The sequence below is a fragment of the Zosterops lateralis genome (genome assembly GCF_965231275.1).
Source record: "Zosterops lateralis genome assembly, chromosome: 17".
Taxonomy (NCBI): Eukaryota; Metazoa; Chordata; class Aves; order Passeriformes; family Zosteropidae; genus Zosterops; species Zosterops lateralis.
Genome location: NC_139777.1, coordinates 8,693,113 through 8,712,054, shown reverse-complemented (window position 1 = coordinate 8,712,054; position 18,942 = coordinate 8,693,113). Strand labels below are relative to the sequence as shown.

Genomic DNA, 18,942 nt, shown 5'->3' with positions numbered 1-18,942 from the left:
CTGGGACATGCCATGGGCAGGTGCAGGATCTGACCCATTCTGTCCATATGCCTGAAGCAGATTAATTCTCCTTCCCCATCCTTAACAAAGGACACCTTTCCCTGGGCATCCTGTCTCAGCCCTGCCTTCCCACCACAAATGCACTTAGCCTATTAGGATCTCCACTGATTGCTTTCTTTCATTCCTCCTGTACCTTTCACTACAGAAAATGGACTAGTAATACTTCTTTTATCAAAGAATTATGGGATTTAGGACCCAGATTGTACAAAGAGACTTTTGATAGCTGCTGGTAATCAAATCCCAATTGGCAGACACTTCTCTGCACCCTGTTACCAGAGAGGAATAAAGGAAAGGGATTTCTGATGTTCTGTTTACTGAGCCTTTAGGAGATAGGATCGCTGGGCTATTTCATACTAGAAAAGAAAAGGAAAATAAAACAAGAAAGAAAAAACATGCAGACAAGAGAGGACAATATAGATATAGATAAAAAGAAAAGAAACAGGGTCTTATCATTTTCTTATTGGTTAAGGAGATTCCAAAGCCATTATAGAGGATTAGCAAAAAGGTTAATCTGCTTTAGCTGTTCACTTGTCAAAAGTGAATTTATAGGGTTTGAAAATCCTTCCCATGGTGAAACAAGAAAAAATCCCCCTTTACCTTCTCTGCCCCTCCCTTCTGCAGGCAGCACAAGGTGATGGGAACAGGAACACTGGAAACTCTACAGCATGGCAGCACTTCCCTCTGCCCTGCAGGGCCCTGCCTGTGTGCTGGCACCTGTGGGAGCTCTCCTTTGGCAGTGCTTCTCCCCACTCCCTATCACCTGTGTGTGGTGGCAGTGATGCTGAGGAAATGGAGGGTCAGATCTGAGGGATGTAACCATCCTCCTGCACTCCTCTGCCTTACCTGGGACAAATCCTGGGCTCTTTCACTCATTGATATTGACAGCAGTCAGGGCAAACCTGGACTCCTGCCTGGATTTGGGCTTCCAAGCTGAGTTTAAAGCAGAACAGGCATGGAGGCTGCTGACAAATGTTGCCAAAAACTACAGTCTGAGGTCTTTCCATCCCCAAGAGAAGTACTCAGCCCAGGATCCACATCTCAGTGTCCTCCTGGCCACCCAGTGCAGGCACTGGTGCATGCCAGCTGTGTTTTCCTGGGCTGCCTGTGCCATGAATCATGCATGCAGTGGATGCCCATCACTCTCTCCAGAACCACAGTGAGAAACAACCCAGGGTAAAAACAATCCTTCAAGATCAAAAACAAGAAGCGTTTTCTATTTAGCTGAAATTCAGTGGGATGTGCCAATCAGGTGTTAAAACTCTGTTTAATAAAAAAACAGAAATGGTAAAATCATTTGATGGTTTGGATTGAAAGGGACCTTTAAAGATGATCTTAAAATCGTGCCTATTAAAGTTGTTCAACCCTGTACCAACCAACATTAAGAACTCTAATAAACTCATTTTGATTTGACGATAACTACAATAAATCTGTCTCTCTCCCCAAAGGCCATTTAATTCCATAGGAAGAAGTGGAATCTCTCCACGGGGCAGTAGAGTCATTAGTGATATTACTAGTAGGGATGCTACCAATAGCAGTGCTGGCTGTCAGAATGGTGTCCGTGGTGTAGCAGGAGGACTGTGGGGTACCAAGCTTCCTCTTCCACAACGAACCACGATGGAACCAGACAACTGCTTCACCCTGAAGCATTCCAGTTGGCATTTCAGAGATCTTACACCGCCGCATGCTGTCCAAATCCCTCTGTGCTCGGCAGGCAGCACCTGGCTTTCGGAAGTTTTGGTTTATCGTGTTTTTTTCCCGACTATGGAAACAGCTGGGGATGATGATGCTTTTTAACCCCTGTCTTACAGCCAGCGCGGGTACCTGCCTGGGATAAAGGATCGGGGATCCCGGCCGGGGCGAGGGAAGGATGGATCGCCGTCCCCGGCTGGGATGGAGGAAGGATGGATGGGATGGATGGGATGGATGGGATGGGTGGGATGGATGGGATGGGTGGGATGGGTGGGATGGATGGGATGGGTGGGATGGATGGGATGGATGGGATGGATGGGATGGGTGGGATGGGTGGGATGGATGGGATGGATGGGATGGGTGGGATGGGTGGGATGGATGGGATGGGTGGGATGGATGGGATGGATGGGATGGATGGGATGGATGGGATGATCGCGGTCCCGCCCATCGCTCCCGGGCGGCGCCGCGGGCGGTGCTGTGCCGGGGCAGAGCGCCAGGGGGCGCCGGCGAGCGCGGAGCGGGCCCAGTCTGAGGTGCGGCCGCCATGGGCGCCGAGCGGGAGGCGCGGGCCTGCGCCGCCTTCTACGGCCCGCGGGGCCTGGCCCCCGCCGTGCTGGCCTGCCTGCGCTGCCTGCGGCACTTCGCGGGGTAAGAGGGCGGCCCGGGGAGGGAGCTCCCGGTGTCCCCCGGTGAGCGGTGCGTGGGGAAAGCCGCGGTGTGGAGCGCCGAGCGTGCCCCGGGCGCGGGCCGGGAGGGAGGACAGGAGGGGGTGTGAGAGGATCGGTACCCGGTGAGGGGTTCGAGCCACGCTCACGAGCCCCCCATGCCCCTCCAGCCTGCTCAGGACCAGCAGGGCTGTAGTTTTTAGGGTTTTCGAGCCCTCTGCCCCACCAAGGGCTTGCATGCGCTGAGCTTTGGGGGTTTCGTGTGGCTCCCCCGCCGTCCCTCCGGCCCCGCTCCCGGGCACTGCTGAGCGCAGCTGGGAGAGGAGCACTGGGTACCCCAGTCCCAGATCCCACCCAGTCAGGGCATTCCCCCACTGCAAACTTCACCGAGCCCGGGTATCCTCACCCCTATCCTTGTCCCGTTCCAGGAGTACTGCCAAAAGATGCAAAGAGAAGCACCTGGAGGAGGCTCTCCAGCTGACACGGGCGCTGAGCGAGGGGCTGCGGGCGCTGGGTGAGGCAGAGGCACGACCCCTGCTCCGCTGTGTCCTGGCTTTCCAGATGGAAGCAACCAGCAGCTCCAGCTCCTTCCAGAAACTGGAGCAGGTCCGTAAGGCAATCGGCTGGGCTGGCTTTGCCCACTCCTGGCACAGCTCTAGGGCTTTCTGGCGTCCTTACTGGCGAAGGGGCTCGGAGGTGCTGCAGGCTCCCACAGTAGCACTTGGCAGTTGGTGTCTCCCAGGGGTCTGGGCAGAGCAGCTGACCTGGGGTGTCTCTTGGCAGATGGTGACCCAGCTGGCAGTGGGGAAGGAAGCCCTGTTGGCCCAGGAGGTGGACACGCTGCTGTCTGGCCTGGCACTGCAGGGAGAGGTGAGAGAACCCTAGCTGTGCAGTGGTACTGGCTTTCACAGGGTCTTAGCTGGAGACAATGTGTCACAGGGACCTCTTGGTTTGGGCTGCCTCCAGTCCTTCACTTCACTTCCCACCATTCTGGGGATTTGCCCTTGCTTGCAGTTGGCAACATGTGGCTGCCTATCACACCAGCCCTTTGCTCATCCCTGGGGTCTGAGCCCCAGCATATTGTCACAGAGGACAAACTATCCTTCTGTCCCTGCAGGTGCTGTCTCCTGGGGACCTTCAGTCAGGTCAGCCTCTATTCCTTACCTTCCGGGGTTTTCTCCCAGCTCACACCATCAATGCACAGAACACTTCCTGCCACCCCAAATTGGGTCCTCTGTGCTCATGGGAGGGGAGCAGGGATCAGCCACATCCATGTGACCTCTACAGAGGTCCCAGCTCTGCCCACTCACAGCTGGAAATCAGACAAGCCAAAGCATCCTCTGCATCCCAGCCCCATTCTTACTTCACTTACCAACAGAGCAGCCCTTGGCTGGGCTGGGAGCAGGGCTGGTTGCAGGAGGCACCAACAGAGCAGCCCTTGGCTGGGATGGGAGCAGGGCTGGCTGCAGGAGGCACCAACAGAGCAGCCCTTGGCTGGGCTGAGAGCAGGGCTGGCTGCAGGAGGGCCAGGGGCTGATGCTCCCCTTGCCTGCAGTGTCCATGTTCCTGGAGGAGAGCAGCCTGGGCCGGCAGCACTGGCGGCAGAACCTGGCCCTGCTGCTGCAGCGCCTGGCCAGCACCCTGCGCTGGGTGCTGCGGGGCCAGCCTGCACCTGGCAGCACCTGGGGCTACCTGGTCATCAAGGTGAGAGCCACACTGGGGAGCAGGGGAAGGATCAATGCCTGCAAGGACTGGCCAGGCACCAGCAGCAATGTCCAGAGGGATGTAATGCATTGAGCTGCTTTGAATGGCTGTTCCTGGGGCATTACTGCTTTTTCAGAGGTAAGGAATATTGATCATCCCTGTGGCACCTCCTGCTCCTCCAGGCCTGTCTCCAGGTCTTCCAGGTGTTGCCAAAGGACGTGGCCCCCCTGGTGTGGAGCACATCAGGAAAGAGTGAGACCCTGCAGAGCCTCTTGGGACTGCTGCTGGAGGCGGCTTGGGGGAAGGTACGTACAGCCCTTGGGAGGGATGGAGCTGCCTGTCCCAAAGAGCAGAGCAGTGCTGTCCTTCCTGGGTGATTTCCCCATTCCCCTCCCCAAAGCAAGCCTGCAGAGACAGCCCAGTGTCTGGCATGGCTGAGAGACCCCATGTAGCTGCTTGCAGGGGCAGTTAAATGTAATTGGGGCTTAAATGGTGTTTTGAGTTGTGCCTTTGCCTCCCTGTGAGTCCAGGCCCTGAACAAGGACACGAGGCTGCTGGCAGGCACAGCCCTGAGCATGTTGGTGAACACAGCCCTGCAGCCCCAGTTTGGGGCCAGTGCTGTGCTGAACCTGTTCCAGCTCCCCAGCCAAGGTGCGTGCTCCATACTGAGCTGGGGACAGCCTCTGGCAAAGGGTGACAGGCATGTTTGGGTGTGAGGGGACAGAGGCTGGTGCCAAGCTGGACTCTGCTGCTGTGCCTGTCTCTCGGGGTCTGGGAGCTCCAGCTATCTCTGGCTGCCTCCCATGGAAACACTGGAATGAGCCATGGCAGTTGCTCTCAGAGCAGTATTTGGTTTTGCCACCTTCCTTCCATCCAGTGCAGCCATTTTCCAGCAGGCACTGGGGAGCTGAAGTTTGGGGAGCTGGTGGTAGAAGTGCCCCCTGTCCGGGAACCAGATGGGCTGGAGAAGCTGGTGCTCACCAGGGGTTTGCTGACGTGCTGCAAGATGGACATCCTCAGCTGCCAGCTGGAGGGCCTCCCCCACAAGGTAGGAGAGCTCAAACCTAGTGGACAGGGCTTGAGGGAACCATTGCAGAGGGCTGGCAGCTGCCTGTGGTGCCTGTGGATCCTTGAGGGATGAAGCCAGGCTGAACCCCTCCGCACCAGCAGCTCCCTGCATCCTGCTGAGCACAGCTAGTTAGCGAAGGAGCCTGCATTTTCCAAAGACAGCCAAGCAGGGATTTCTTTTTCCTGGGGGACTGGGAAACACACTGGTGCCAAAAGCCCCAACACCAGCAAAGCAGTGTTCACCCTGTGTTCCCATGGCATGAACCTGGGGCTGTCCCTGCAGAGCACAGCCTCAGCTCTGCCTGCCTCTAGGCTCTCCCAAATACTTACAAGCTGAGGACTTCCAGGCAGGAAGCAGAGGTGAGCTCTGTAAGAGCAGGAGAACCAGGCAGCACTCTCCTTGCCTGTCTCACGGCAGGGTTTTCTCCCTGGAAATCCTGTGCTGCCCGCTCCCTGAGCTGCTGTGCCCCTGCAGGCCTGCCTGCTGCTGGACATGGTCTTTCCTGCTGTGTGTGCCCTGACCAGGGAGCAGAAGGACTGCCACTACTACTGCTTCCAAGGTAGGAGACTCAGACCCTGCCATGGTGGGGAGGTTTGAAAGGTTCACTGTGCTCGTGATGCAGAGTCCCTGTGTGCTTCAGCTTATCCCAGAGAAGATGCTTTTCTGGGTCTTGGTTGCTGGTTTGGAAACTGGTATTAATTTCTGTTCCAGCCCAATGGATACTTACCCTCCTGGGGTCTTGTGTGCCTAACAGGGGAACTGCTGCCCCTGCACACAGGGTCCTTAAGCCCACAGCCTGCGCTGGCTCTGGTGCAGGTGAGTAGTGCAGGCTGCAGCGGAGCTCTCTGTTTTGGCAGCCTGTGCACTGTGGCTGCAGCGCCTGAGGGAGGGCCTGGCTGCTCTCTGGCACCTGACGGGGACCCGTGTCCTGGCCCAGGACACTCAGCTGCTGCAGGAGGTCACCCAGCTGCTGTGGAACAACGCTGAGACCCCGGTAAGGACACGGTGCCAAAGGGCCCTAATGTGGCAGCCAGGAGCAGCTCTTCTTTCACCTGGCTCAGCTGCTGTCCCCAGCCCATAACACATCCCTGCCTGCTTCAGCTCCATTAGCAAAGTACACTCCCTTGCCTGCAGCTGCCAGGGCAGGGGCAGTCATATTGCTGAGGTTATGGCATTTGTCACACACAGGTTCTAAAGGGCTATGTCCCAGTGCTTCACCTGACACAGGACAGCAAGACATGAGAGGGGGCCCACTCTAACCCCCTGTTTGCTGCTCTTCTCCCACAGGTGGAAGGTGTGTCTGAGTTCATCCACAGCTCCTTCCGATTGCTCCTGGAAATCTACCACCTGGAGTGCCAACACTTCCAGGACCAGGAGAGACCCCTCTACCAACAGATGCTGCAGAGGGTGGTCTCAATGCCATGGCAGATCAAAGCAAGATATGTGCCCCTGTGTGCCATCGTCCCCTACATGGGCAGCCAGCAGGTAGGGAAGGCAGGGGTATGGGGAGTCTTGGTGTCAGCTGGCTCTGCTGCTGAGGTGGCACAGCCTCTGTCCACTTCCTGTCGCCTTCTACCCAGCTCAGCTGTGTGGGCAGGGAGCCTTCCCACCCATAGGGGCTATTTTAGCATTCCTGGGGTAATGAGCTACGGTAGTCCATCCCTGAGGAGTGCCAATGAGAAGGGAAGCTTTCCCTGTCCATGCCCAGCAAAAGCTAGCCAAAAGCAGCTTTGAGGTCCCAGAGATGCTCAGTGCCAGGGTGTGTGCAGTGTGGCCTGTACCCATCTGTCTTTTCCTCCAAATGCAGCTTTCAGCTCAACAGGGACATGAGGGTCACTTGCTTTTTTCCAGGTGCTGGATGCCTACCCGGACCTGCCGCAGCATCTCCTGAGCTGCCTCTCCACCAACCACCTGTGTCCTGCTGCTGCCGAGGTCTACAAGGCACTGGTGCAGCAGCAGTGCAGCGAGTGGCGGGATGGGCAGCGGGGCACAGAGGTGGCCCTGGCAGAGCACTGGGCGCTCTGCTGGCTCCCCCTGTTCTCCCAGGCCCTCTGCTCTCCCCTCCCCATCCTCCAGAGCAATGCTGCCAACCACCTCCTCACCTGGACCCTGCGGCAGCTCCCGGCCACCCAAGCACCGCTGGCTGCCCAGTTTGGTGGTCAGGACACAGCGTCACTCCGGGCTTGGGTGTCACTGCTGAAGGCACAGAAGAGTGTGGCAGGGGCCCTCCCGCTGGGGGATGAGGTGCTGGAGCGGCTCTCCCGCTGCCTGGGCGCCCGCGAGGAGGGCATTCGGCTGGCAGCGCTGGGTCTGCTCTGCTGCAGCCCCAACACCAACCAGCCCCTCTCAGGCACCGAGGTGCAGCTGCTGCGGAAGTTCCTGCCCCTCAACCTCAACTGCGACTCGTCCTCGTTCCGGCAGCTGCTGCAGGCGGCGGTGCGGAAGGCGCTGGTGCAGCTGCGGGACAGCTCACTGGCCTGCCTGCGGGGGAAGGCACCACGATGCTCTGGGCCAGGCGAGGGAGCTGAGCAGCTGGCCCAGGCTGTAGGTGAGGTGGCCACCCAGCACCTCCACCACAGCCCTGGGAGATCCACATGTGCTCAGCATCTCTTGCTGCCATGCTCTCTGTCCGCAGGCTTTGTGGAATGGCTGCTGCAGCTCAGCATCACCTCACTCAGCCCAGGGTCCAACTACCAGAGGAAGAAGACAGCTCTGCTCCTCCTGGCTGCTGTTCTGGAGACCTGCACAGACACCTGGAGCCCCGACAGGAAGAAAGGCCAGCCCCCACGTGAGTACAGGCAAGCTACCTGGAGTATCACCCGCAGCTGTGGGGATACTTCCACCCAATCCCATCTGACTGCCCCGTGTCCCCATCACAGGGACCATGGCCACACTGCTGAGCTACGCCAGGCAGAGCGGCTGCTGGGACTTCTTCTCCCAGCCCAATTTGTTGGCACTGCTGAGCTGCCTGCAGGACAGCACTAACGAGGTGAGCCTCGTAAAGCCAAGGCTCAGCTGGGAAGCCTACCATTCTTCCCATTCTCCCATGTCCCATTTTTCCCCATGTCTTCTCTGTCTTGGCAGATCAGAGACTTGGCCTCGGAGCTGCTTGTCCGCTACTTCCCCACCACGTTCCCCAAGCCCATTGCCCTGGCTCTCTTCCAGCTGGCCCAGGACACCTTGGCCAGCCCCCGAGTGCAGGAGGCTGAAGCTGGAGCTGTGCTGATGAAAACCATTCTGCAGAAGTATGAACTCCTGGCATCCCCCTCCCTCTCCCTGCGGTGGCACAGGACCCTCCAAGAGTGTGTTGGGAGCACTGGTGCCTCACCAGTCTGTGGTCATAGATGGGGTTTGCAATAGCCTTGCAGTGGGAAGCTGGGGAGGGTTGAGGTACAGGAGTCTGCACCAAGGGAGGAAGGAGCTGTGTAGCACAGGATGGGCAGGAAATTCCCTATACTCACAGCAAGATCTGCCTGTTGCCTCAGGTCAGACAATGGCACCATGAAGAGCCTGTCCCTGGAGGCTGAGGCATCCCTGACGCTGCCCAGCCGAGAGCTGTGCTTCACCCAGCACCTCCTCCACGTGCTGCAAGCCCAGTACAAGGTGGCATGCCAGGACCTGCTGCGGGCAGCAGCCACTGCACCAATGCATGGTATGGCCCTAGCTGGGCAGGGCAGGGCAGGGAGCAGCTCCTGCAGCAGCTGCCTGGGAACTGGAGCAAGCCAGAACCATGGCAGGACTTGTTGCTGGTGCCACATCCTTGCCTTGGTTTTCCTGTTTTGGCACTCACCCTGCCTTGCACATCCCTCACCCAGGGCCCTGTTCATTCCCCTGCCCCTGAACCCTGTCAGCCATGGGCCCAGGCAGGAGAGCCAGGGCTGTGCTGACACCACAGTGAGCAGAGGTGGCTGTTCTGCAGGAGCCATCACAGCCCTGCGTCGGTGCCTGCTCCAGGTGCCTGAGGTGGCCGTCTCCATGCAGGCAGCAGAGTTGGTGCAGAGCTGGCAGGAGCTCCTCACCTGCCTCATGACCACAGTGAGAGACATCACCTCCCTTCTCCTGGGTGCTTTGCAGAGCCAGCAAGGCCCCAGTGCTGATGAGCAAGGTGAGTGTGTCCCCATGGGGGCAGAACCAGCCTTGGGAACCACTGGCAGCTCCAGCAGTCATTCCCAGCCCAGCAGCCCTCCAGCCCAAGGGGAATGCACTTGCTTTGGGCTCAGTGCCTCTTGTAGGGGACCATGGTGGGGCTGGGCCTGGCTTTGGTTCCCTTTCTCAGCTCCATGGGAGAACAGCAGCACTAGAAGCAAAAGCCTTCCACAAGTAGTGAGGGATCTGCCAGATGAGAACACTTGGGAAAGGAGGGGCTGGCAGAGCCCTTGCAGGCCTTGGAAAGAGCAGGGGGAAAAATGCAGCTGTATTGCTGAGGCAGAGCAGGAGCCATTGCCAGTTGTGTGCATTCTGACGGGACTGCAGGTCCTCCCAAACCCCAGCAGCATCCCCCTCCCACTGCCCTGCACCACCCTGCTCAGACCTGGCTTTTCCTTTTGCAGCTGCTGCCCCATCATTTGCAGAGATGGGGAACGCCATTGGCTCCCTCATCATGCTAGGGAAGGGCCAGGGACAAGAGGAAGAGGAGGGGGATTCAGTCCTGCTGTCAGAGGAGCACAGCCTGATCCTGACGTGCTGCTGGGTGTCAGTGAAGGTGGGGACTCCTCATGGCACTGAGAGCATGGCATTCATCATCCAGCCTGCCCCAGCTGCTGCTTCACCTCCCCTTGGGTCATTCATCCTTTCTGAGGATGAATATGGGGGAATTTCTGTCCTTACCTCAGTGCTCTCACATGTCCTCACCCCCTTCCAGGAAGGATGCAACTACCAGGCTCCCCAAAAGCAGCCTCCTCCCTGCCCTTATGGAGCCCAGCTTCTTCCCAGGCACTGATAGTCCCCTGCTGTGGCAGAGCCAGGCTATCTGGCCTGCAGCCCTGCTGCCACCCACCCCAGCTTCTCCTTCTCCCTGCCATTTTTGCTGACTCTCCTCTTCTTCCCAGGAGATTGGGCTGCTCCTGGGGGGCCTGGCCGAGCTGCTGCTATCCCCAGCACTGCCTGCTCAGTTGGGGCCCCTCCTGTCACTCCCCACCCTGCAGATGGCCACCAGGGTGTTCCAGGAAATCCTGCTGCGGTGCCGGCACTGGGTAAGAGCAGATCTGAGCCCTTCACCATCCCTCCAGCCCTGTTCCCACCCTGGCACACTGGGGTGGAGGGAGGGTGAGTGCAGTGGGGCAGGGTCTGCTCTGGGGTAGGACATGGGGATGGCTGGAAGTCCCCTAGCTGGGGTCCCAGTGCCAGACCCTATCACATCCCCACACTATCATGTCATCTCACTTACTCTTCCCTTTCACAAAGAGTTTCCTGGGGCCATGGGGGGCTGGTGGGTACAGCCTTTGGGGTGCTGGGCCTGACACTGCTCTGCCCCAGGGAGCAGTGGAGGGCTGCAGCATGGGCTTCACCAAATTCTGTGCTGCTCTGCTGAACCACCCGGATCCAGAGCTGCAGGCCATCCCACGGGCTGTACTGGAGCAGGTACAGTACTCATCGTGTGTCCCAGGGAGCACCAGGGTGGTTTCTCAGTGTCCCCCCTCCCTGTGGCAAGCACTCTCCTGGCAGCTGAGATGCTGGTGCAAGCTGATGCCCCCCTGGCAGGGCAGCTGCAGGTTCCAAGTGACAGGTTTCCAGGCACATCTCAGGTGGATTTTGTTTCTCTGTCAGGGCCTGGAAGCGCTGAGTGGGCCCCGGAGCAGCTCGATCACGCGCCGTGCTGCCGGTTTCCCCATGCTCTTCCTCTGCATCGTCAGCGGGGAGCCCCCAGCACAGGCACGGCCCCTCCTGACCCACTGCATCCAGACACTGCTGGCCTTGGCTGCCACGGCACTGCCACAGGACTGGGACCAGACCCTCGACCTCCCGCAGGTGAGTGTGGCACTCCTGGCTGCTGGAGCCCCTTAGGGAACAGGGTGATCTGTGTCAGGTACCCAGCATGAGAGCATGAGAACTCAGAGTGAGCAAAACCACACAGCCCTGGTTGTGCTGTCCAGCCCAGCAGCCTGGGGGCTGATGCCTCTTGGCTGCCCTGGGTTTTCCCACCCTCTTCCCCTGACATGGTGTCACTGAGCCCCGTGTGCTCTCCCCAGGTGTGTGCCCTCCACGTGCTGCAGACGCTGGTCCGCGGGGCGGGGCTGGGCGGGGCAGTGCTGTGCCATGCCACACCCATGATGGCCCTGGCGCTGCAGGGCCTGGGCTCGCCCTGCTGGGCCATGAGGAACGCGGCCATCCAGCTCTTCAGTGAGTACTGACAGAGATCCCACAGCCCCCGGGTTGGAGCCTGTGTGGGGTGAAGTGCAGAGGCTTGGCAGGGTTGGATAGGATCTGACACTGGCTTCTCTCCCTGCAGGTGCCCTCACATCCCGGCTGCTGGGACAGCCATGGAGCCACAGGGATGGCTGCCCATCAGAAGGGCTGAGCCTGCATGCCTTCCTCGGGCAGCACCCAAAGCTAGGCACTGTGCTGCTTGGAGAGCTCAAGGTGGCCACAGCCCCCACATCAGGGGGGCCCCGCCTGCATCCTGCACTCCATGCCATCCTCACCCTCTTGGCCCAGCTGCAGCCTGGCGCTGACAGTCCTGGCAGGTATGGGGGCAGTGGAGATGCCATGCCTCAGCCAAGAGCTCCTGCAGTGGGAAGGTTTCCCATGGTGCTGAGGCTGGCCCTAGCTCTTTTGGGATTCTCCTCCAGCCAGAGCATCACCACAGTGCCCTTTTTGCTCCACAGTCCCTCTGCTCCCTTCCTGGAGCCACTGCTGGGGCTGGCAGAGAGCCCCATCTACGCCGTACGAGCGATGGCCGCCAAGGCTCTAGTGCCCGTTGTCCCTCCTCCCCAGCGCTGCAGGCTCCTCCTGCAGCTGGCCCAGCAGCTCCCTGCAGCACCTGGGCAGATCCTCTCACACAACACTGTCCACGGGCACCTGCTGCAGCTGCAGGCACTGCTGGCCGCCGCCACAGGCACCGGGGGGTGAGTGTTGACATGCTGTCTCCCCAGCTGGGGTCACTCTGTGCCAAACAGCCTTCTGGCCACAGAAGGGAGCCCACCTCATGCTGTGCCCCGTGGTGAGGCTGTGTCTCCACACAGGCTGTCAGCTGAGGCACTGCACCCCGTGGCTCTGCAGCTGGAGGCGCGGGGCTGGCTGCTCACCCCTGCCCAGCGCTGCCCCCTCGTCCGCGCTGCCTTTCTCCAGGTGCTCGCCCTCCTGCCCACATCCTTCAGCCCTGGCTTCACCCAGTACATCCATGACACCATCAGCACCACGCTGGGCAGCCTCCTGCAGGGGGAAAAGTTGGGCTGTGCAGAGCCACAGGTACCACTTCCTGCCAGGAAAATCATGGCTATGCCTGACTGGCAGTGAGCCTGGGTAGGGATGGGGACCCATCGCTGCAGGCTGCGCACTGGAAGGAGAATCCTGTTTTTTTTCCTGCAGGTGGGCTCAGCCATCCTCCACCAAACCATGGCCCAGTTCCTGTGCAGTGAGGCAGCCAGGCTGGCGGACAGCGAGCGGATTGCTGCTGTCTGCTCACTTCTCCAGCAGCCCAACCATGACATCCAGCTTGCCATCCTGAGCTGGGTGATTGCTGGGAAGGGAGGAACGTGCAAGGAGGTGGAGAATGCCCTTGGGCTGACATTGCTGGTATGATGGAGCTCAAAAGTCACCAAGTAAAGCAGGGGGGGCCCAGTGCACCACACAAATGAGACCCCTGAGATCCCATTGCTGAGAAGCTTGGTGCTCTCCAGGCTGAGGGTGCATGGGTGCAGGGCACTTGCTGGTCCTGCAGTACTAGGACCACTAACCATGTACCTTCTTTCCCATTGTCAACTAGGGGAGCTTGTGGTCGGTGCTGCAAGACAGAAGGGACAAAGAGTTCCTGAGATTGTACCTTGAGGCTTTGCTGCATCTTTACAGAGATCCCTCCTCATGGTCCCAGGAAGCTTCCAGTAAACTCCAGGGTTCCTCAGCATCATGCCTGGAGATGCTGCTGCATATGGTGGAGGCTGAGTGTCCTGGGCCTGATCTCCTCTTCCAGGCACTGTGTGCTGCCAGCCTGCTGCTTGCCCACCAGTAGGTCCCTGCTGCTGCTGGAGGGCTGCCCAACTCTCCCAGCAGATCCTTCCTTAGTCCTTACTAGAAACAGAGCCATGACTTCTCTCCCATAAATCACAGCATTGCGCCTGGCTCCTGTGATCTCAGGGCAGGCCTTTGGTCCCCTAATGGAGCAGAAAGGCATGCCTGAATTTGCTGTCTTTCCCTGTCCCCTGGCAGGTTTGGGGACGAGGATGGGGTGCTGGTGGAGCGCTGGTGTGCGGCGCTGGAGGAGTGCAGCCGGTGCCCGTGGTCGGAGGTGCTGCGGCTGGCGGCGGCGCGCTCCCTGCAGACGGCGGGACCCGGCGTGGTGCAGAGAGCCCTGCAGGCTGCCCCGGCCTCGCTCATCCCCCTGGCTCTGCGGTAGGTCACTGAGCCCATCTCTGGGGATGGCTGTGCTTGCAGCCAGTTCCCAACAGCACTGCTCCCTGCAGCCCCAGCCCCAGCCTCTGCTGCAGGTTAATGGACTCTGTAAAAAGTGTCCTCTGCAGAAACTCAAGGGTGTTGAAGAAAACTCCACTTGTTCAATAATCACTGGCAGTCAAGAGCTCACAGCCTACAAAAAAATGTGTGGGTGGCATTTTAATATAAGCAGCCAGTCTTTTATGAGCAGCAGATGGCATTGCTGAGTCCCTCAGTCTCTGGCACAGCCCCTAACCTCCCAGGCTCCAAGCTCTTGGGTGGTGGCTGTGTCTTTCACACTCCAGAAGAAAAGTCCCTCAGAGAAGCCTCATTCTTCTGAGGTCTCATCCTTCACTTCTCTCCAAGCAGGCTGGGATGCTTTGGGGCTTGCAGTATGCTTCCCTTCCCTTCTCTTCCCTTTCCTCAGGCTGATAAACGTGGCCATTCACCTTCTGCAAGATGAGGAACGGGACATCCGGCAGGAGGCCTCAGGTTTCACCAGCCTCCTGCGCCAGAGCCCAGGGGAGCTTCTCCCAGATGGCTGCATCTTTGTGCAGGACAATGTGGGGCTCCAGAGCCTTCTGGAGCTCCTTCTGGGAGAGTTTGGGGAGCACCCTGAGACCTTCAATTCACTTCTTCAGCACATCCCCATCTTAGACCTCAGGAGTGTCGTGGAGGAGCTGGAGGCCAACACGTGAGTTGCTGGACCTGTGGACTGGCATGAGGGAGTGTGGGGTGCCCTGGGCTTCACTCACACCTTGGCCTTCCCCCCAGACCTGCCAGCCTGTACAAGGAGGATGAACCCAACGTTTTTGCGGAGCCAGCTGTCCTGGCACGGCAGCTGCTCCCTGTCCTGGTGCAGCTCCTGAAGAAGGCTCCCACTGGCAGCCCACTCCATGTCTCAGCTCTGCAGTGGCTGGAAGCCAAAGGCCCTGGTGTGCTGAGGGACCTGCAGTACTGCAAACACTGCTGGAGCCAAGGTATGGTGAGCATGGAGTGCCTGGGATGAGCAGACAGTGTACTTGTTCCCCAGGAAAGCTCTGCCCAGGGGCAGCCAGCCACACTCACGGCTCCTTCACCCACTCTCTCCACAGGGACTGCTGCCCACTGGGGGATGAAGGTGCTGGGCTGTGCCAAGCTCCACACAGCCCTGGCCGTGCTGCTGGTGAGAGCCCAGCTGGTGGCACAGGTACTGCAGGTGCTGGGAGAAGGTGCCACCGCCATGCCAGGCCTGGGCTGTGGCCCTCAGGAGCTGGAGCAGGAGCTGGAGCTGGTACAGGGGCTGCTGGTGCAGCACGGGCTGGCCCCTGTGCCAAGTCAGGACAATGCTCCAGGAGAGCTGGGACCAGTGTCAGGGACTGACAGCTCCAGACATGCAGCAGTGTGACAGAAAATACTGCAGCCATCTCCCTCCAATTCCTGGATGCTCTCGCTGACCAGCAGCCAGGCCTGCAGGTTTGCTGGTGTAACTCAGGGGAACCCCACTCACAGTGTGGGGCACACTCACTTTTGTTCCCAGTTTGTGACTCTCCAGCTGAGGACTCCAGTGCAGCATGGCCTTGGCCCATGTCCATGGCTTCCTTGCCCTAAGCTCTGGCTGGCAGGAGGGGACCTGTGCTCCAGAGCTCTCACACCCCCTCATGCTCAACTCCCACCACCTGTTTTTTTTTAACCAGCACTTTGGTCCTTGGCCAACCTGGGCTTTTATCCCAAATAAAGAGGCCAAGAACATTCCCAGTGTTGAAGCCTTTTAATTGCCCTGCCCAGGAGGGTGGTGTGAGAGTGGGCTGCAGGAGCCAAACCTGTCATGGGGCAGCAAACAGGCAACAGCCACTGGCTGCAGTGGAGCAAGATCCAGCCCTGGCATGGCACGTGCTCCCACCCCAGGCTGGGGCACCACCACCCAAAGCTGGAGCAGGGACCTCACCAGCAAGGTGATGTCGTGCTGGGTGAGGAGTGGGGAAGGGCAGCAGCAGCACCCAGCCCAGCCTCATTCCTCCCAGTGCAGGCTGCCGAGCCCCACGGCTGGAACTGGACACCGGCACCATCGCCCCCGTGCACACTTTGCGTGTCTGTTTAATTTCTCTCTGCAAAGCCCAGCAGGGCTGACCTGCCCTGCATGGCTCACCTGATACTGCAGTGAGTGAGCTCAGACAAGAGGGAGGATGCTGCCTCCATCCTCACATCGCTTGCCAGTTGCAGCTCATTGAAAGTATGATGTCATGGCTGAGTGTGACATCATCACACCATGTCACATCATCTCTCACCCAGACTTTACCTCATCCTGCTGTTCTTTTACCATTATTCACGGCACTTTAGCAATTCCCTTATTTTTAGTCTTTATAAGAAGGGTTGTTCCATTCTTCAGCAAAATATTTAATGGAAAACAGGGAGCTGGCTTCAAGGGTGAGCAGCAAACCTGCAGGAGGGTGAAATTATGAAAGAAACCACATTTTTATTTCATTCCCCACCTCCCCAGAAAGGAGTGGTGCCATGGGAGGCTCAGCTCACCTTCCCAGGGTGATCCTACACAAAGATGAGAGCTGGTGGGGAGCAGACACAGCCCTCCTGCAGGCCCTCCTGCACCCATGAGCCCTGGCACCCCACCACGGAAGCAGCCACCCAAAATGTCCTGGAAGGGAAAATCAGTGAGAACTGGGGTGTGCCATTAATAAATACAATTTTTAAAAATCATATATATATATATATATATATATATATATATATATGGGCTTATATTATATACATTTAATAATGGCAGCTGGACTTAGATGGTCACTGTATGTCCCTTCCAACAGAGATATTCTACTCTATTTAAATGTTTATTTTTATATTATAATCTTGGTTTATAGGATGTATTATTAATTCATTTAATAACACGATGGTATGGTATAATATTGTGGCATATCTTAACATCATTACAGCTTCGTATACAAATATTATAATTACAGTATAAAAGGAGAACGCCTTAGAGGCAGGGAGAGATGTTCCTTAGGAGAGATCCCAGGGTGGGGATGGCACAGATGAGCACCTACCTGGCTCCTTGCAGGCCGTGCCCGGTGCAGTGGGGCCGGCGGTGGGGCAGGTTCCCCCAGCACTGCACACACACCCGCCTGTCCCGCTGCAGCCGGCGGCTCCAGGGCTGCCCGCGGCACGGGGCGCCCACCTGCGCCAGGCGGAAATAGCCGCAGTAGCCGGGGAGGGGCGAGCTGGGGAGGGGGCAAAACGGGAGGAGAAAAGAGGGAAAATTGTGGTCGGAAGGGCGGAGGTTGTGGTGGGTTTTTTGATGGATTTGGGTATAAAGGGGATGTGGGTTTGGGGGGTGGCAGAGGGGCCTCGGTTGGGGAGGTGAGGAGGGTAATGGCTCTGGGGCGGTGCAGAGGGATCCTGGATTGGAGAGTGGGAAGGATGATGGTTCTGTGGGGCAGCAAAGGGCCGTGGCTGTGTATGGGCGTGCAACGGGGCCGTGGTTTGAGGCAGGGAGAAAAGTAATGGCGGGGAAACAAAAAGGCTCTGGGTCTGAGGGGCGCAAAGGGGCCGTGCCCGCAGGGGGGACAGGAGGGGTCCCGGCTCTGGGGAGGGGCGGTACAGAGGGGCCCAATCCACACGTACCCCGAGGGCTCCTCCGGCAGCGGCAGCCCAGCTCTTCGCCAGGGATCTCTGAAGTCCTGGCTGAAGGAGTTGGGGAGGATCTTGGCCACCTCTGGCAGAAGAGCAGCCGTGAGGGGCCCGGGGGTGATTGAAGACGCCCCGGGACGGCGGCACACGGGGAGGAGCAGGCGGGAGGGCAGCGGCGGCCCGCGTTACCTTTGGCCGTCCCGCAGGTCGGGTGCTGCCCCAGGCAGCCGCGGCGCTGCTTGAGGTCGGGACAGGGATCGCCTCCGTGCCGGGGCGGGACAGTGACCTGGCGGCTGCGGGCCCTGCTGCCAGCCCCGCACGGGGAGCTGCACCCGCTCCACGGCCCCCAGGGCCCCACGGCACAGCCCACCGCTGCCGGGGCCGGAGAGGGAACAGCGTCAGTGTCATCAACAGCGGAAAGAGCAGGACAGGGGAGATGCAGCAAAGGGGACGGGGAGGAAGGGCAAGGCCAGAGTGGCCCCAGCAGCCCCTCTCCCCTGACCCCTGGCAGTGCAGGGGCATTGTGAGCCGCTCCCGCAGGGCTTTATCCCTGTGTGCATCGCGCTGAGCTGGGACCCTGCTAATCTCCCCGGAGATTAGGAAGGGCTGACTGCTGCAATTGTCCAGGGGCCGTGGCCGTGTCCAGGCGCCTGCCTGCCCAGATTTGGGTCCCCAGGGCAGGCTGGTTCTGCACTCCCCAGGCCCATGAGCCCTGTTTGGCACCCTCAGTGCAGCCCCCGGTCCCCCCGTCCCTGTGACAGTAGCGGAGATGACACTGGGGCTGGTCCCACACTGAGCACTCAGGCTTGCACTGACAGCGCTGCACTCCAGAGGCTCCGGGCTCTCTCACCGCACTGGGGACAGCCAGACAGTCAGCACGGAAAAAGGGGGACATTGCTACAAACCCAGCCCAGCCGGCATCCCCAGGCGCATCCCCAGGCACACCCTGTTACCACCCGGAGTACGGGGCTAACAGGTAACAGCAAACACCGGGCCCGGCAGCACAGAGCACAGGCCGGTGTCCCCAGCCGCGGGTGCCCCCCGTCCCCGCTCACCGGCTCGGCGGCAGGTGCCCAGGTAGTCCTGGCAGCAGTCCCCGCTCCTCTGGCAGTACGAGTCGCAGTAGCAGCGAGCCGGGCGGGCGCCGGGGGCCCAGCAGGCGTTGTTCCTGCCGGGGCAGCAGCGGTGCCGGCAGCTGCCCCCGGCACACAGCAGGCAGGCGGTGGCCAGCAGCCAGCCCGCCCAGAGCAGCGGGGCCCGCATGGCTCCGGCGAGCCGCGGGGTGATGGTGATGGCTCTGCCTCCTCCGGCCCACACGGGGCGAGGAGCGGGGGCTGTGCCGGGGGAGCTCCGGCCGTGCCGCACCGCCCCCGGGCTGGGCGGGGGGACAAGCCCGCTCCCTTCTGCTCCACCGCCCCTCGGCTCCACGGCAGGGCAAGGACTTCATACAATTAACCGGGGTTATTAATAAAGCACTGTGTGCGAGACAGCACAACCCTGCCTGGGAGCATCTGTGACTGGGCACTGCTGGGCTGGAGCTGATGCTGCCCC

General features: G+C 59.4%; 2 protein-coding genes across 3 annotated transcripts; one reads left to right on the top strand and one right to left on the bottom strand.

Annotated features, from left to right (window-relative positions):
- Positions 1-2,889: 2,889 nt before the first annotated feature.
- Positions 2,890-16,188, top strand: LOC310916449 (tRNA (32-2'-O)-methyltransferase regulator THADA-like). 2 transcript variants are annotated; one of them, XM_083873994.1, is made up of 30 exons: positions 2,890-3,020; positions 3,198-3,284; positions 3,532-3,559; positions 3,970-4,118; positions 4,301-4,423; positions 4,649-4,769; positions 5,015-5,166; positions 5,662-5,746; positions 6,045-6,181; positions 6,475-6,672; positions 7,039-7,735; positions 7,823-7,975; positions 8,067-8,176; positions 8,272-8,432; positions 8,673-8,839; positions 9,107-9,292; positions 9,738-9,889; positions 10,236-10,379; positions 10,663-10,767; positions 10,954-11,154; positions 11,376-11,526; positions 11,636-11,870; positions 12,012-12,251; positions 12,369-12,594; positions 12,715-12,921; positions 13,112-13,350; positions 13,552-13,734; positions 14,201-14,467; positions 14,548-14,753; positions 14,868-16,188. In XM_083873994.1, the coding sequence occupies exons 1-30, from the start codon at positions 2,976-2,978 to the stop codon at positions 15,158-15,160; spliced, it is 5,448 nt and encodes a 1,815-aa protein (XP_083730120.1). In that variant the 5' UTR covers positions 2,890-2,975; the 3' UTR covers positions 15,161-16,188. The 2 variants fall into 2 exon arrangements, with proteins under 2 accessions (XP_083730120.1, XP_083730119.1); XM_083873993.1 differs by having other exon boundaries at positions 5,012-5,166.
- LOC310916612 (somatomedin-B and thrombospondin type-1 domain-containing protein-like) lies at positions 16,082-18,654 on the bottom strand (the record flags this gene model as incomplete). Its single annotated transcript, XM_083874290.1, has 6 exons — positions 16,082-16,192; positions 16,285-16,405; positions 16,809-16,982; positions 17,386-17,476; positions 17,581-17,763; positions 18,447-18,654. The coding sequence occupies 5 exons, from the start codon at positions 18,652-18,654 to the stop codon at positions 16,300-16,302; spliced, it is 762 nt and encodes a 253-aa protein (XP_083730416.1). The 3' UTR covers positions 16,082-16,192; positions 16,285-16,299.
- Between the last annotated feature and the right edge of the window lie 288 nt (positions 18,655-18,942).

Bases quoted from the DNA above. Each gene is read 5' to 3' on its own strand.
- LOC310916449 (XM_083873993.1), top strand. From the start codon at position 2,976: ATGGAAGCAACCAGCAGCTCCAGCTCCTTCCAGAAACTGGAGCAG. The intron at 9,890-10,235 runs GTGGGGACTCCT...TCTTCTTCCCAG, and splicing joins GCTGCTGGGTGTCAGTGAAG to GAGATTGGGCTGCTCCTGGG. The intron at 11,871-12,011 runs GTATGGGGGCAG...TTTGCTCCACAG, and splicing joins GGCGCTGACAGTCCTGGCAG to TCCCTCTGCTCCCTTCCTGG.